General features: G+C 41.7%; 1 protein-coding gene across 8 annotated transcripts in view; it reads right to left on the bottom strand.

Annotated features, from left to right (window-relative positions):
* Nucleotides 1–19,118, bottom strand: part of tsnare1 (T-SNARE Domain Containing 1) — a 716,417-nt gene that overhangs the window by 178,090 nt on the left and 519,209 nt on the right. For all 8 annotated transcript variants that reach the window (XM_048595867.1, XM_048595873.1, XM_048595875.1 and 5 more), the window contains one exon: nt 15,977–16,162. In XM_048595867.1, the coding sequence (XP_048451824.1) occupies nt 15,977–16,162 (186 nt within the window). The remainder of the gene's footprint in view (nt 1–15,976; nt 16,163–19,118) is intronic.

Raw genomic sequence — 19,118 nt, 5'->3', positions numbered from 1 at the left:
CTCCTATCTTCTTTGTTAACCCTGGCTGTCCGAATGTTTTAGGCCTCGGGAAACCTGTCACATAAATGAAGGTGTGATAATTGATTAAAATATGGATATAGGCAAATGCTTTTTTTCATACTGCCTGTGAGCCAAGAGAAGGATTGATCACCAACTCACTGCCTCTTCTGCCTCCAGTACCAATGTTTCCCACACCCAAGGTTACTTTGTTCCTACCAATGGAAACCTCCATGCAACAATAGAAGTTTACCTGATTGAAAATCAGTCTATAACATACTGAAACTACTAGACCTGCGCCTCACCACTCACTTTGTCTTTAATGGTCAAGTATACAAACAGATCAACGGTGCACCAGTAGGGTCATCCATCTCAGGACTCATCGCAGAAGCAGTCACGCAAAGACTAGAACACACCACCCTCCCCCTCATTGAACCTAAACTATGGATCCGGTATGTAGATGACACATTTGTCATTATTAAACACAAAAAATTAGAAGAGATCCACCACCTCATCAACAACGTATTTGTAGGATTAAATTCACAAGGGAAGAAGAAAACAACAATCAACTTCCATTTCTGGACATTAAAGTTGGAGTGCATGACCAATGAGGAGTTCCAAAACTCAGTATACAGAAAAGCAACCCACATTGATCAAATCCTCAACTTCCACAGCAACCACCCCAACACCCACAAACAAAGCTGCATTAAATGGGCCATGATAGACTGCAGCACTCCAGAACTGCACAAGAAAGAGGAAGAACACTTATACAAAATTTTCACTATGAACGGATATCACCGCAATTTCATCCCCAGATGTCCACTAAACAGACAACAACAGGAAGACACAGTAAACCCTAACAACCTGGCCACACCGCCCTACATCAAGAACATATCGGAACTGACAACAAGACTCCTAAGACCACTAGGAATCATGGTGGCACACAAGCCCACAGCCATTCTGTGACAAAAATTCACAAGGATTAAAGACCCCATTCCTACAATGTGCAGAACCAACGTGGTTTACAAAATACCACGCAACAACTGCCACAAACATTACATTGGACAGACAGGAAGGAAACTAGCGATCAGAATATATGAACATCAGCTAGCAGCAAAACGGCACAACGAACTCTCCTTAATATTGGTACATTCAGACAATGAAGGCCATCGGTTTAACTGGGACAAGGTAACCATAGTAGCCCAAATCAAACATAGACATGCACGGGAATTCCTAGAGGCATGGTTTATGCAATCAACAAACATATAGAATTGGACCCCCTATACAAACCCATACAGAACAAAACCGGAAATGACACTATTCACCATAACAGACCGGACAGTATAAATTCCAAGTGGAGTAGAATAACATCGTTTCATCGGAGGCCTCACTGATGATGTCACCCAGCATGGTGACGAAACATCTGAACGAAAACAAGCCAGCTCGGCGAGCAAGTCAACAACCTCATCCTCAACCCTAGCCACAGATCTTTGCTAAAACTTTAATCAGTCTCTCTCCCTAACATTTTGCACAAGTCACTTAAACACTACTGGTATCATTATCTGCCTCGGCAACAATAGCGATCGGTTTGCTGATCATTTCCTTAAATATCTTGCTTTATTTCAGATTCCAAGCAACTTCCAGATTTTGTCGTTGTATCAAGATATAATGCTCAGCTTAACACCGTAGATGTGTACTAAAAATCCACAGCTTGGACTAAATATATGTAATTCTGAATAAATTAACGAGAACTTAAAGCTGACATAAAGTTCGAAATATGGCCTTTACAAATTGGATAGAAAAGAAAGAGGATCCTTTTCACTGAGATGAATACACACCATGTTACGGAGTCACAAAGAAATTGCTTGAAGAAATATGCTATAATGAGGCCAAAAAAAGGCAAGTTATTCTGAGACCATAACGGAAAGCAGATGGTCAACAGAGGTGAAAATCATAAAAATGCACACTGTCTCAAAACTTGTTTGTCATTTATATAAATGATTTCGGTGAGAATATAGAAGTCATGGTTAGTAAGTTTGTGGATGACACCAAATTTGGTGGCATGGTAGACAGTGAAAGTTTTTCTCAGGTTACAAAGGGATCCTGATCAAATGGGTCTATGGGCTGAAAAATGGCAGATGGAGTTTGATCAGGATAAATGCGAGGTATTGTATTTTGGTGCAACAAACAAGGGTAGGGCTTGTACAATTAATGGTAGGGCCTTGGGTAGTGTTGTAGAACAGAGGGACCTCGAGATGCAGGTACATAATTCTTTGAAATTTACGTCACATATAGACAGGGTGGTTAAACAAAAGTATTTGGCATGCTTGCTTTCTTTGTTCCTGTACTCAAAGGACTGAACAAAAACAGAAGTTGCTGGAAAAGCTCAGCAGGTCTGGCAGCATCTGTGAAGGAAAAAACAGAGTTAACGTTTTGGGTCCGGTGACCCTTCCTCAGAACTGAGGAACAGTTCTGAGGAAGGGTCACCAGACCCGAAATGTTAACTCTGTTTTACCCTTCACAGATGCTGTCAGACCTGCTGAGCTTTTCCAGCAACTTTGTTTTTGTTCCTGATTTACAGCATCCACAGTTCTTTCGGTTTTCTTTGAGTATAGGAATTGGAAAGTCATGTTGAGGTTGTACAGGGCATTGGTGAGGCCTCTTCTAGAATACTTTGTCGAATTCTGGTCGCCCAGTTACAGGAAGGATATTATTAAGCTGGAGAGGGCTCAGAGAAGATATAGCAGGATGTTGCCAGGTGTGGAAAGTTCGAGTTATAGAGAAAGGCTGGATTGGCTGGGACATTTTTCACTGGAATGGGGGATTTCTGGACTGGGGACACATTTTTAAGGTGAGAGGAGAGAGATTTTATAAAGACAGGAGAGGGAATTTTTTTTTATTTTACAGAGGGTAGTTCGTGTGTGCAATGAACTTCCTGAGGAAGTAGTTGATGAGGATACAATTACAACATTTAAACGGTATTCAGATAGACACATGAATAGGAAAGGTTTGGAGAGATATGGGCCAGGAGCATGCAGGTGTTCGGGATTGTGTTCGACATTGACTGGTTTGACCCAAGTGTCTGTTTTCGTGCTGTACGGCTGTATGAGTCTAAGACCTTATGACTGCAGCTCCAACAACTCTCAAGGAGCTTGACATCTTCCAAGACAAAAAAGCTCAGTGAGTGACAACATTACATCCACAAGCATCCAGTCCCTCCGCCACCAATGCTCAGCACCAGAAGTGTGTACTATCTACAATGTGCACTGCAGAAATTCATGAAAGATGCCTTGATAGCACCTTCCAAACCCACGATCATGTCCATCTAGAAGGACAAGGGCAGCAGATGTATGGGAACACCACCACCTGCAAATTCTGCTCCAAGCCACTCACCAGCTTGACTTGGAGATATATCACTGAACCTTCATTGTCACTGGATCAAAATCCTGGAATTCCATCCCTGAAGGGAATCGTGGATCAACCTACTGCATGTGGACTGCAGTCATCCAATCAGGCAGCTCACCACCATCTTATATCATGTATCAATATTATGTATCAGCTGATATTGAGGCTCAAAGAAAAGAAAAAATAAAGAACTGTACGAGAGAGCTGTAACCAGAATTTTGTACATTGGAATATGAATACCTACAGAACACACTGACTGAGGAATGAGTTAGGAACATAGGAACAGGAGGAGGACATTCAGCCCCTTGAGCCTGTTCATGCCTGGTCTGTACCCTAACTTCATATACCTGTCTTTGGCCAATACCCCTTGATACCTTTGGTTAACAAAATGTATCTATCTCAGACTTAAAATAACAACTGGTCCTACTTCTTAGTTATTCTTCAGTAAGATTCAGATGACGATGCAGCAGATTTAAAATTGGGACAGCAGATAAAGCAGCCTCAAGCCAGCAATACGGATGCCAACACTCAGATCCCATAGTCAGCAGAATCAATGAGGGTATGACAAAGCAGGTTTAAGTACAAAGTTGAAGTAGCAAAGGTCAGAATCAACAGAATCAGCACAAATCAGGTGACATGTGGTAATTCCTTTCTTTAATTCATTCACGAGGATGTGAATATTATTGGCTCGAGTCAGCACTCATTGGTCAACACTAATTGGCTGAAGAAGGCAGTGGCGAGCCACCTTATTGATCCGCTGTGCTTCATTTGAAGGGGTCGGTTGGTGGGGGTTGCATTGTAGATGGACCTGCTGTGCTCTTTGGGAAGGACTTCTAGGATTTCAATCCAATGAAAATAAAGGAACAATAATAAAGTTCCAAGATTGTGGTTTGCAGGAGAACTGCAGGAAGTGCTCTTCCGATGTACTGGTGGAGTGTTCAGGAAAATTTCAGCAGGGAGGACGGATCCATTAATGCAGCATTACATCCTCCCTTTTCTGCCACCAACCCACACGGTGAAGATTGTTAGGCTTGATTCTTGACATGGTCCTCTTTGCCAGTGCTTAAATACCCACAACAGTAACTTGGGCTCTAACATGGGCATTAACTGTTTAAGGGCCTTCTCGACCCATTGGGAGGGTAAGCAGTCTACACCATTGTCCACCACTTATTCCACATTAGTCTGGGGGCAGAGGTAGGCAGGCTGGCTCACTACTTCTTACTTACACTGTAGGTGTTTTTTCAATGGTTCACAATTACCTTTCCAGAACATTTAGGAGATTGAGAAGGGTTTATGTGTCAAAAAAAAGTGCTCATATCCATAATTGTGGTTATGACAATATAGATTTTTTTTTATTTATTCATTTGTGGGATGTGGCCATCGCTGGATGGCCAGCATTTGTTGCCCGTCCCTAGTTGCCCTTGAGAAGGTGATGGTGAACTGCCTTCTTGAACTGCTGCAGTCCACCAGCTGTGGGTTGACCCACTGTGCCATCAAAGAGGGAATTCCTAAATTTTGACCCAGTGACAGTGAAGGAAAGGCGATATATTTCCATGTCAGGCTGGTGAGTGGCTTGGAGGGGAACTTGAAGGTGGTGCTGTCCCGGATATCTGTTGTCCTTGTCCCTCGAGATGGAAGTGGTCATGGGTTTGGAAGGTACTGTCTGAGGATCTCTAGTGAATTTCTGCAGTGCATCTTGTAGATAGTACACACTACTGCTACTGAGTGTCAGTGGAGGAGGGAGTGGTTATTTGGTAATAGGCCACAAATGCAAAATACAAAGCAAAAAAATGAATGGCACAAGTACTACGCGTGAATTATACACTAATGTTATGAAAAGACAATCAACAGGTGTGATAACAATAAAATTTATAAAGCTAATAATAAAACTAATGACGAGATTGTGACATCAAAGTGCCTTCACATCAGTTCTTATTTTCTTCACTAGTCATGTTTTCCACAGCCTGGGTTCTAAGTTCCAGAATTCCTTCCCTAAATTCTTGTCTCAGTATCTCTATGATTCTTCAAGAACATGCCTCTTTCAACAAAGTCATCTCTCCTTATGCAGCTCAGTGCCACATTCTGTTTAAGCTAAGTAGCTGTTAATGTGAGAAATATTCTTGTCGTGATTTGAGAAACAACAGCAATCCCCTGACAGTGATCTGCTAATTTCCAATGAGGAACAATGGCATAAAATGTGAGATAGACTTTCTTCTTCTGAGTACTTATTTGGTGACACACAAGCAAAAACCCAAGCACTTTCAGTAATGTAAATATACATTTGCAAGCAGTTGCAACACTATAACATGAATCGACACACAAGGCACGTGTTGACTAAGTTGTCTGACTTGTCTGAGTCCATTGGACTTGCTTGTCATTTCACATCCAACGTGTGTCAGTTTTATCTGAGCAGATCAGTTCTGAATTCGGAGTTATAAAACCAAATCAAGTGAGCTAACACCCTTTGTTGTTCTTTCTTTCTTGAAATCATCATTTTTTCCTCACTGAGGAAGACTCAGAATATAATATACAGATATCAAAGGTTTCTGATCATGTACCTTACAGCTAACTATGAAGATGTCACCTGTAGCTGTTCTATATATTTCATTAACACGAGCCAATGACAGCAAGATGACAAAATACTTACAGTACTATTACTGAAACTCTTCACAATCGATGAAACAATTTACATGGATATTTTTTACAAAAGACTTATGTTTATTGAGTGTCTTTCACAACACCGGTCATCTCAAAGCACTATTCAGCTGACTAAATACAGGTGAAGTCTAGTCACTGTGGTAATGTAGGATCAGAATATTGTCATTAATTACAGCATGGTGTCATTAAATGAACAAAAGCCACAGAATTTGATCTATGTCTGATTTGCATGATTTGCTGCAGCTTCAAAGGCCACTAGGAAACTACACATACAATTGTATGTGGTCTGCCTTGCTCTTCCTTGTTACACAGTGCTCTCTATCGCCTCCCATCACCGACCCTAATCTAACTCTATAAATTTAGACATTTTGTACCACTGTGCTTGTGGTTTGGGCTCAAAAGGGACATGTGGTATCATCTCCAGCAGATCAGGGAGTTATGCTCATAGAACATAGAACATAGAACAGAACAATACAGCACAGTACAGGCCCTTCGGCCCACGATGTTGTGCCGAACTTTTACCCTAAACCTAAGGTCTATCTAACCTCCACTGCTACCTTATACTATCATCCATATGCCTATCTAATAGCCGCTTAAATGCCCCTAATGAGGCTGACGCCACTATCCTCTCCGGCAATGCATTCCACGCCCCGACCACTCTCTGAGTAAAGAATCTACCTCTGACATTTCCTTGATATCTACCTCCTTTCACTTTAAAACTATGTCCCCTCATAAAAGCTACCTCCACCCTAGGAAAAAGTCTCTGGCTGACTACTCTATCTATACCTCTGATCATTTTGTACATCTCTATCAAGTCACCTCTCATCCTTCGTCGTTCTAAAGAGAAAAGCCCTAGCTCTCTCAACCTTTCCTCGTAAGACCTTCCCTCCATTCCAGGCAACATCCTGGTAAATCTCCTCTGCACCTTTTCCAACGCTTCCACATCTTTCCTGTAATGAGGTGACCAGAACTGGACACAATACTCCAGATATGGCCGAACCAGGCTTTTGTATAGCTGGAGCATAACTTCACGGCTCTTGAACTCAATCCCTCTATTAATGAAAGCTAACACACCATACACCTTCTTAACAACTCTATCCACCTGGGTGGCAGCTTTCAGGGAACTGTGGACATGAACCCCAGGATCCCTCTGCTCCTCCACACTGCCAAGAATCTTTCCGTTAACCCTGTATTCTGCTTTCAAGTTTGTCCTTCCAAAATGAATCACCTCACACTTTTCAGTGTTAAACTCCATTTGCCACTTCTCAGCCCAGCTCTGCATTCTATCAATGTCCCTTTGTAACCTAGAACAGCCCTCCGCACTGTCCACAATGTGACCCACCTTCATATCGTCCGCGAACTTGCTAATCCACCCTTCCACTCCTTCATCCAAATCATTTACAACAATCACAAATAGAAGAGGACCCTGAACAAATCCTTGTGGTACACCACTCGTAACTGAGCACCATGTTGAATATTTTCCGTCCACTACCACCCTTTGTCTTCTAAGGGTCAGCCAATTCTGAATCCAATCTGCCACATTTCCCCCCCATCCCATGCCTCCTTACCTTCTGCATACCATGGGGAACCTTATCAAATGCCTTATTTAAATCCATGTATATCACATCCACTGCTCCACCTTCATCCACGTGTTTGGTCACCTCTTCAAAGAATTCAATAAGGTTTGTGAGGCATGATCTACCCCTCACAAATCCATGCTGACTATCACAAATCAAACTGTGCCTTTCCACGTGATCATAAATCCTGTCTCTCAGAGTCCTTTCCAATAATTTGCCCACCACTGACGTAAGACTAACTGGCCTGTAATTTCCGGGGTTATCCCTGTTCCCTTTTTTGAACAAGGGAATGACGTTTGCCTCTTTCCAATCTTCCGGCACTATACCCGTGGACAGTGAGGATGAAAAAATCATCGCCAAAGGCTCTGCGATCTCGTCCCTCGCTTCCCATAGAATCCTTGGATAAATCCCATCAGGTCCGGGGGACTTATCTATCTTCAACTTCCTCAGAATTCCTAGCACATCTTCTTTACTAACATCAACCTCCTCTAGCATACCTGCCTGTTTCACAACGTCCTCCTCTACAACTAGGTCCCTCTCAGTTGTGAATGCTGAAGAAAAGTATTCATTAAGGACCTCTCCTATCTCTTTAGGCTCTGTGCCCAAATTCCCTTTACAATCCTTGATCAGCCCTACCCTTTCTCTGGTCATTCTCTTGTTCTGCACATACGCATAAAAAGCCTTGGAGTTTTCCTTGATCCTATCCGCCAAGGTTTTCTCATGCCCCCTTATAGCTCTCCTAAGCCCTTTCTTCAGCTCATTCCTGGCTAACTAGTACCCCTCTAGAGCCTTTTCCGTTCCTCTTTTCCTAAACCTTACATAAGACTCCTTCTTCCTCTTAACCCCTCATGATATGTCAGAAACATGTTACCTGTCATATTAAAGTCCCAGAGAAAACAACTTCCTGGGCAAACAAAATTACAAATGCCTGTTTGAGGTCCCTTTTGCAAAACTGGGCAGCATAGAATTGGAACATAATGGGTAAGGTATGGAATTCCTAACCAGGGACTTGGAATAATGATTTGGGGGTCTAGGCCCGAAACGTCAGCCTCTCTGCTCCTATGATGCTGCTTGGCCTGCTGTGTTCATCCAGCCCTGCACCTTGTTGTCTCTGATTCACTAATGTTCTTTTGAGAAGGAAATGTGTCATCTTTAATCTAGTCTAGCACTGTGGTTGAGTCTTAACTGTCCTCTGAAATAGCCAAGCAAGTGGTTCAGTTAAGGCCAAAGCTGAACAATAAATTGTTTCAGAGATAGTAGGAACTGCAGATGCTGGAGAATCTGAGATAACAAGGTGTAGAGCTGGATGAACACAGCAGGCCAAGCAGCATCATAGGAGCAGGAAGGCTGACGTTTCGGGCCTAGACCCTTCTTCAGAAATGGGGGAGGGGAAGGGGGTTCTGAAATAAATAGGGAGAGAGGGGGAGGCGGATAGAAGATGGATAGATGAGAAGATAGGTGGAGAGGAGACAGACCGGTCAAAGAGGTGGGGATGGAGCCAGTAAAGGTGAGTGTAGGTGGGGAGGTAGGGAGGAGGTAGGTCAGTCCAGGGAGGACGGACAGGTCAAGGAGGCGGGATGAGGTTAGTAGGTAGGAGATGGGGGTGGGGCTTGAGGTGGGAGGAGGGGATAGGTGGGAGGAAGGATAGGTTAGGGAGGTGGGGACGAGCTGGGCTGGTTTTGGGATGCGGTAGGGGGAGGGGAGATTTTGAAGCTTGTTGTCCACTCTCCTTAACACTGCTCTATCGCTTTGCCAATCACTACCTCACTGCTGTCCTGCTTGCATCTCCTCACACTATTCTCTTCCACTCTCAAACAATGTCTCCTTGCTCTTATTATTAAAAAAAAATGGAGTTTTAAAAAAAAAACTATAATACACACATGCATAGGAAATATCAGATATATCTTTGAGTGCTTTCTGTGAAGTTTAGCTTCACACCCTCATGAATGGGTCAGAAACCTTAAGAATCAAGGTGAATGATGAGGATCAGTGCACATATTACATGGAAGATCGCAGCAAACACTTTGAGAAAGGTCTCAATATGTAGATCTCTCTCTCTTTGAAATCTCCTGTATCCATTATTAGGTTGGATAGCACAATCATATTACAACTTGTGACAGCTTTCTCTGTGCAAATTTGACTGTCATGTTTCTCACAACCGAAAGAACTGCGAATGTTATAAATCAGAAAAAAAAGGAACAGAAATTGCTGGAAAAGCTCAGCTGAGCTGGACCTGAAATGTTAACTCTGATTTCTCTCCACAGATGCTGCCAGACCTGCTAAACTTTCCCAGTCATTTCTGCTTATGCTTCTTACAACAGTACCTGAAATTCAAAAGTTCTTCATTGGCTACAAAACACTTGGGATTCTGGGGTCATGAAAGCTGATGATAAGTAGCAATCCTTTTTTGCTTCTTATAACTGCTTTGCAAAGTTACTGAAGTGAATCTGCTGTACCTAGTCTGCTAATTCAGATATTAGGACTGAGTTGCTGGTCAATAACTTCTAGACTGCTACTTAAGTTATTTATCAAACTAAACATGCTTAGAGGAGGACAGAAAACTGATTAGTGATTCAAGGTCAGGTTGAATTTATAACCTTTACTATTTTCAAATCATGAGGAAACGAAAAAAAGGCAGCAATCAGCTCTTCTCCAGGTCTCACACTTGTTTTCAGAGCACTGACATTATTTTAGCACTCGGTGATCAATATCCATCACAATAAAACAATGTGTAAAGTTAGAATATATTTTTACTTATCCAAAAATCAGAAACCAATAGCAAATAGCTATATTTAACCTGTTAAATCAAAATTGGAGAAATATCTGTCCTAAATCTAAATACAGCAAATTTCACCAATGAGTCATAAACTTAAAAAAATGAATCATAATTGCTCATATCGATGATTAATTAGTCATCATGTATAGTCGAGGTCATCCCAAACTGCAGGCACATGAATCCCATAAAAACCAAAAGAACTATGGATGCTGTAAATCAGGAACAAAAACAAAGTTGCTGGAAAAGCCCAGCAGGTCTGGCAGCATCTGTGAAAGAAAAAACAGAGTTAACGTTTCGGGCCCGGTGACCCTTCCACAGAACTGATGGTGGCTGGGAAAACGTCAGTTTATATGCAGAAAATAGGGAGGTGGGTTGGGTAGGGAGTTAACGATAGGATAGAGCCCAAAGCGACACGATGGCACAGTGGTTAGCACTGCTGCCTCACAGCACCAGGGACCTGGGTTCGATTCCAGCCTTGGGCAACTGCCTGTGTGGAGTTTGCACATTCTCCCCGTGTCTGCGTGGGTTTCCTCCAGGTGCTCCGGTTTCCTCCCACAGTCCAAAGATGTGCAGGTTAGGTGGATTGGCCATGCTAAATTGCCCGTAGTGTTCAGGGAGGTAGAGGGTGGATATTAGGTGGGTCATAGGGGAATGGATCTGGGTGGGATGCTCTGAGGTCCGGTGTGGACTTGTTGGGCCGAAGGGCCTGTTTCCACACTGTAGAGATTCTAATTCTAGTTCAAAGAGAGAGAAAGACAGTTGGACAGATAAAGGAGTTGCTAACGATCAGGCTGGGAGGGTGAATAGTTGTACTAACAGTCCCCATTAACAACTATTCACCGTCCCAGCCTGATTGTTTTCCCAGTTTTCCCAGCCACCATCAGTTCTGAGGAAGGGTCACCGGACCTGAAACATTAATTCTGTTTTCTCCTTCACAGATGCTGCCAGACCTGAGCTTTTCCAGTAACTTTGCTTTTGCACATGAGTGACAATCTGGGTGTTATGGTTCACCACTTTCCATTTTGCATACGGGTACTATTCATCGCAAACAGACAAGCTGTGAGAACATAGCGGTGAGGCTGCTTAAGTTTCCTTCAAAAGCAAGCTAGAACAATGAGTGCCGCCAGACTATTCCTCCAAGGAAGGCAGCGTCATTTGAGCCAATTTCCATCCACAGATACAAGGTAGCTCTAGTGGTAACCAGAGAGTCCAGGATTATGGAGCCAAGCTAAACATCCTCCTGCCTAGCCAAGAGCTACTGAAGAAGCTATCATGGCCTCAATTTCAATTTGGTTAGTGACACAGAGCTTTACCCAATGACGTCTTTCATTCTGCACCTCAATATTATTTCCCTTTTACAGCAAAACATTCTATGTAGATGCAGCTCATTGTTGTCATATTTTGTATTTAACTTAAACAGCATGTATTTTTCGGTTTAGAACTTATTCTTTTTTTGGCATTCATAAATATTTGCATAAACCACAGTGAAAAATTATATGGGCATATTTGTTAGCAAGTCAGTGCAAAAAAGAACTAACATTCTTATGGTTGAAAGTGCCATAATCACTGATTTGTTAACTGTAGCTTGAAACGTAGGACTTAATGTATTAATTTCACCTCTCTGCTATTTTAGTAGAGGAATAAACATTCCCAGTATTATTCAAACACAATGATCACTCAGCCTAACCTCCAGGTCTACATTTCCATTGAAGTTGAATTAAATCACCAACACTACAGAGTTGAATAAATCCTTCAACACTATTGCTCCCTAAGGTCATGAGCATTCATTTTTTTAAACTAAAACACTGAAGGAAATAATTGGTCGACAGAAGGAGAAACATATTGTGTTCACAATTCTTCAGGAATGAATTTCGAACAATCCCAATGGTGAACGGAGTCAATGACTTTTGTCATTCAAATCATTCTAATAAAGATCTTTTTTTGTATTTGAACCAGAATTTAGTTGTGTTTTAGGTATTGAGAAACTGAAGTGAAAAATCAAGAGTGTTGGACACCCTCAAGGCTGAAAAAGGATAGACAAAACAAACCATGCAGAAATAATGAGGTGACATGAAGCTTGTACACTGGAGGAAGATTGCAGTCAGTAAGGCTCAAGGTTTCCTTAGTTTTAAGACACTTGGAAAAGAGAGTTATGGTATGAATCAAGCTGATAATTATTTTTTCAACATGATCAGAAAGAGAGATGGGAAAATGTGTAGGTTGACAAATTTGGAATGAAGAGGCCAAACTTTTTTTTTAAAAGAACAGTCCATGGCAAAGAGAGACCATGCATTTTTATAACTATTTTGTGAACTCTGGGATCTTCCAAAGCACTTTACAGCCAATGAGATAACTTTGAAAGGGTCAATTAATGTAGAGAAATACAGCAGATAATTTGTGTACAAGATCCAAAAATGGTGAAAATGGTGCTATTGGTTAAGGAAAAAGCAATGGTGAGATTACCAGGAGAATACAACAACTGTTTGGTTCTGAGGAAGCTGATGGGCCTCAGGAATAAGAGTGTGAGAATGTATTGGATCACAATAAAAAGATTTGATATAACGCTGGATTCCTAATGATTATTCGGGCAACAGCCACGGTTACTTGGGGAAGGACTGTCTGTGTGACCTGTGCAGTGACACTATGAACATTCATGCTATGCATTACACACAAAGGAAACCCACTGTGTCTCTTCGGATCACTGTCAGGTTTTTGCTGCCAAGCCTAGTAGCATCAATAAATATTTAAATGGCTGATGTCAAATGCCTAAAAGCTACTTTATCAACATGAAACTAGACATTTTCCATCATTTCCTCTTGACCTGAGTTTTCTATTTCCCCAATAAATAAACACATCATCAGGAAAGGTACTGTACAAAGAACCCTGAATCATATCAGTTTCTATTAGCACTTTGGAAACAAACAAAAATTCTAACCACTCCTCCATAATTTACTGAAGAATAGGTTAATCAAATTGGTTTCACAGAGGTCCCTATGCTGAACTGGAGGCAGGAATAGACTTTTCAAAAATCATTTGAGATACACACCATTAAATAAACACATTGTACTGTATATAATTTGTCAAAAGTAAACTCAGTCATGGAATAATTATAATCCATGATCTGGCTGCTGGTGAGTTTACCTGATTACACGCTTGGCAATTTTTAGAATATAAATGGAAATTTTTGTTCTAGTGGCCACGTTGGCGTTGTCCCAGTTGATTAGTTTTCTCTCAGTGAATATTTAGAATGCTACGGTGCTGTTCACATCATATATCAGCTTGCGATACCACACACCAATCTGACTCTCACTGATCACTGTTTTTTCTTATTCATTTGAGGGATGAGGGTGTCGCTGGCTAGGCCAGCATTTGTTGCTCATCCCTAACTGCTGAGAGGGCAGTTAAGAGTCAACCACATTGCTGTAGGTCTGGAGTCACATGTGGGCCAGACCAGGCAAGGACGGCAGTTTCCTTCCCTAAAGGACATTATTTGTTTACTCTAATAGAAATTAAATGGCTTTCTGTGCATTTTAAAACAAAATATTGAGCAAAACAGGATCGCTATGTGTGACATAGCTTGGGACTGAGACACTACGTTTGGAGCCTTGCTACAAAATTGTCACTAGATAATCCTTGTATTTTATAGCAGCTTAGAATGAAAAGTTGGTGATGTTACAGGTGGCATTGTGGGTCTACCTACAGGACATGGACTGCAGTGGTTCAAGAAGGCAGCTCACTACCACCTTCAAGGGCAACTAGGAATTGGCAATAAATGCTGACCCAACTAATGGCACCCACATTGTACAAGTGAACGCAAAAAGAATAAGATTAACTTTAACAATATCTTGAAGAATAGACAGAAGTCCAAAAAAATGTGTGTCTTACATAAACCACTGTCCAAAGTAATTCTTTTTTTACTGGGAATAGGGACACTGGTGGGTGGAGGAGGAACAAGTGCCAAATCTGCCCAATATCAGCCTTAGTTATTTTGCCCACTGGCTGTTTGCTCATAGACTCACAGAGTCATAGAGATATACAGCACGGAAACAGACCCTTCGGTCCAACTTGTCCATGCCGAACAGATAATCTAAATGAATGAAAAGATATGAAAAGATATGAAAATCCCTACAGTGTGGAAACAGACCCTTTGGTTCAACTCATCCATGCCAACCAGATAGCCTAAATTAATCTATTCCCATTTGCCAGCATTTGGCCCATATCCCTGTCAACCCTTCCTATTCATATACCCATCCGGATGCCTTTTGAATGTTATAATTATACCAACTTCCACAACTTCCTCTGGCAGCTCATCCCATACACACAACACCCTCTGTGTGAAAAAGTTTCCCTTTAGGTTCCTTTCATATCTTTCCCATCTCACCTTAAACCTTCTAGACATCAGCTGGTTGGTGGGGTAGCAATGGGAGTTGAGGAAGCAGGAAGCCTCCTGTGCCCTTTTGCCGTGAGAGAGGCACATGATGCAGCTGGGATTTTTATTTGGAAAAGTGTTTCCAAAGGGAAGATGTTCGAGACAGTAGAGAGCTCAAATTTCCATAAGGAGCATCTATCAGTCTTAGGCCATCATCTCATCCCTAGGAAAGGTGTTGAGGAGGTGAAGGGGTAGTGGTTACGACAATGGGTTCAGATACTACTATGGGAAAGAGTGAAATCTGAATTTGAGAGAAAATGGTGGCACAGTGGTAAAGTCATTGGGCTAGTAAATCCATGGCAGATAGTGGGATTTGAATTCAATAAAAACTGAAATTAAAAAATTAATTGATATAAAAAACCCATCTGGTTCTAATATCCTTTAGGGAAAGAAATTGCTCTCCAGACCTGGTCTGGCCTCTTTGTAACTCTACATAATGTAGTTGACTCTTAACTGCCCAGCAAGCGAAGCCCACGTCCCATGAATGAATGAATGAAAGAAAAAAAAATAAAAAAGATGGCCTAATGGTGACCATACGACCACTGTTGCTTGTCATAAAAGTCCACTTGGTTCATTAATGTCCTTTATGGATGGATATCTGATGCCCTTACTTGCTGTGCCCAACATGTGATTCCAGACACACAGTAACATGGTGGAATCTTGATTGCCCACTGGGCAATTAGGAATGGGCAAATGAAAAATAAAATCACAAATGACTTCTGCTCAGACAGATTTAATTTTGTAATCTGGACTCTAATCCACTCTTAAGCAAGGACACTGTGGGTGCCTTTGCTGTCTATGCAAAGGATCTGGTTAAAATCAAGATCGGCACAAAGACAACAAGAATTCAGGGAGGAAATCATCCAGGGCATTTTAACCATCCACCCATATGGCCCCCTCTGAGAGTCTGAATTTTGAAGTATTTGCTTATGTCTTCCTGCTAACCCCAACGTCTCAGCATAGGGAGGGCAGTAATGGTTCCAACGCTCATTTATGAAGAGGTATGTAAATGTCAGAACCAAAGGTATGAGCTGAACCCTTGCCCTATGTAGGATTGGACATGCACACAAAATTTGAGAAGTACAAATCTCGCAAGAGCCAACAGTTACTGTTACACTCAAAGCGATTGCTCACCTCAATCTGTAATATTGCCTCCTCTCTTTGTTTTACAGATTCTACTTCATCCTCTGTGATTTCGGAAAGGAACGCCTGACTCTGGGGCTGAGTCGGATCTGAAGAGTCATCTGCTTGCCATTTGCCGGACCCTCTGCCAAGGAACTCGTCCTCATCACTGATCTGTGTGAATGGGTTCTTGGCAATCTGCAATAGGAATTCCATTCCAAACTTTAGCTCCAAAGTTTAAAAATGTCAGACCTTTGTAACAATGCAATCATTGTTAGAATGACAAGTTAAAACCTCCACAATAGCATCATTTGCACAGCTTAATAAATATAAAGTTTTTTGTCATTTTTGTTCCAGATGTTGTGCACAGCTTTGTTTGTTTCACTCGTAATGTATTGCTGAGAACTTCTGAAGGTGTTTCGTTTCCTGGCAAATATTGAGCATGTGCAATTGTGTGGGATTCAAGGCTAGGTGTGTAAGAATAGGACTCCCTCAATATGTGAACAGAATATTGCTTTTTGACACATCCATACGTATTGAATCGTAAAATAGTTACAGTACAGAATGAGGACATTTGGCTTGACCTGTGCGTGCTGGCCCCCTGAGGAGTGATTTGGCAAGTGCCACTCCTTTGCTTTTTCCCTGCAGTAGCCTTGTAACTACTTTTCTACTTCAGATAATGATTCAATATCCTTTTGAAAGACTCAATTGAATACTCTTTCAGGCAGTGTGTTCCAGATCCTAACGACTTGCTGCGTGAAAAAGTACATTATCATCTTGCCATTTGTTTTATCTGGCAATTACCTTAAATCTCTGCATCCTCTGGTTCTTAATCCTTTCACTATCAGGAAAATAAATTTCTTCTGCTACTTGTCTCACATTCCACCAACCTATCTCTGTTCTTTGCAGCTGTACACTTCATTTCTTATGGTTCACCATACTTCCATGCATCATATCAACTGAAAATTTTGACATTGTGTTCTGTACATCAAGGTCGACATCATTAATCTCTAATTAGGAAGATCCCTGGGAAGCTCCACTACAAACCTTCCTTTAGGCCAAAATACAACCAGTCACCAGTCATCTTTGTTTCCTGTCACTCAGCGAATTTCATATACATAATGCTACTCTCTCACTTATTCCATGACTTCTTACTTTGTTCATTAGTCTGTTGTGTGACAGTTTATAAAAGGCCATTACACCACATCAACAGCATTTTGCTGATTGATCTTCTCTGTTAACTCATCAAAAAAATCCAACCAAGTTGTTGGGCCCTCAACAAATCTATGATGGTTTCCCTTAATTAACCTGCATTTTGCTAAGTGTCTCTTAATTATGTCCTCAATTGTTGCCTTGAATGTTTCTCTAACACTAAAATCAGGTTCCTGAAAAGCCATGATCTCATCGAATGTTGGAACACACTCAAAAGGATAAAGATTCCCATGTTGCTACAATTTTAAATGGAAGGTGCGCTGTAAGAGATAGGGAAGTGCAAGTTCAGAACTCACTCAAATAAATGATGAACGAATGGATATTAGCAAACATTCTTTTTTTAAGTTTAGCCACAATGAATAAGTAATATTTTGTCAGAAACCTGGTCAAACTCCAATTGACTGAATTTCTACACTTTAGTTTGTTGTGTTTTGGGCATCTTAAATTAAAGGACCTTAACAAAGGAAAAAGTCAGGGGACAATAACGAAACAATTGAGTTAACGGAAACAACTGATTACAAATAGGCACAAGGATGATAGTATAAGGTAGGGGTGGAGGTTAGATAGACCTTAGGTTTAGGGTAAAAGTTCGGCACAACATTGTGGGCTGAAGGGCCTGTACTGTGCTGTACAGTTCTATGTTCTATGTTCTATAGGTCTAAGTCTTTTGATTCTCTATCACATTTAAGTCCAACCTATGGCTAATTAAATGCAATTATGTTGACTCCAGGATGTTTGCTGTCTTGGTAGGACATATGGGAAGAAAGGTTTAGTAAGGAAGTTAAAGGTCAGTAGATGTTGCAATCATGACCTTGCCTTCTCTGTGGACAATCTGGAATATGGACCCATCTGAAACAAGAGGCTGGTATCAAGTCACCCTTTATTTACACGTGGGAAGTCCTTGACATGGTCCACCTTACACACAGTGAACAGGGTATCTAACACTTCTGTTTATATCTGTCAGCCAGGACTCCCTGATTGGACCAGATTAACAGCCTTAATCAGGGAACTCATATTGTACGAGGTCCACTTGGCTGATCGCCTTGTCAAATACTAACTGCTTGCTCACCATGCTTCAGACCATGAAAGAAACTGTGCTTAACTAAAGCAGAAGAAAAATAAAGTAATTTAAAAGTCTAACAACTTCATATTCACCCATCCCAGAGATTGTAAAAATCTGGTACTCCTCACCTGCCTGTTTAGGCTGAAATTTTCCAATGTTGGAATAGATGTCGGGTAGCAAGTCTGTTAGGTAAATGCTAGCAACTGCATGTGTTTCTGTGTGTGTCTGTGTGTGTGTGTCTACGTCTATCCATGTGCGCTTGTGTGGAAATATTCCAGTCATAATATTTGAGAACTGAAACATTAGGAATAGGATCAGAAATCGGCCATCGATCCTGCTCTGCCATTCAATCAGTCTTCTACCTGAAAATTCTATTCCCCCCACATAATTTAAATGTGTACATTTATTCACTAATTATTTCCTTTGGTTCTTTGAAGTCTATGAAATGATCTTCACCTTGATCATGCAACACAGGTGTTGTAAAATTATCCGAGACAACAAGGTGCAGAGCTGGATGAACACAGCAGGCTAAGCAGCATCATAGGAGCAGAAAGGCTGACGCTTCGGTCCTAGACCATTCTTCAGAAATGGGGGAGGGGAAGGGGGTTCTGAAATAAATAGGGAGAGAGGGGGAGGCGGATAGAAGAGGGATAGAGGAGAGGATAGGTGGAGAGGAAACAAACAGGTCGAAGAGGCGGGGATGCAGCCAGTAAAGGTGAGTGTAGGTGGGGAGTTAGGGAGGAGATAGGTCAGTCCAGGGAGGACGGACGGGTCAAGGGGGCGGGATGAGGTTAGCAGGTAGGAGATGGGGGTGCGGCTTGAGGTGGGAGGAGGGGATAGGTGGGAGGAAGGACAGGTTAGGGAGGCCGGGACGAGCTG

The sequence above is a fragment of the Rhincodon typus genome, chromosome 4 (assembly GCF_021869965.1).
Source record: "Rhincodon typus isolate 14 chromosome 4, sRhiTyp1.1, whole genome shotgun sequence".
Taxonomy (NCBI): Eukaryota; Metazoa; Chordata; class Chondrichthyes; order Orectolobiformes; family Rhincodontidae; genus Rhincodon; species Rhincodon typus.
The sequence above is the reverse complement of the archived record's forward strand: the minus strand, read 5'-3'. Positions and strand labels throughout refer to the sequence as shown.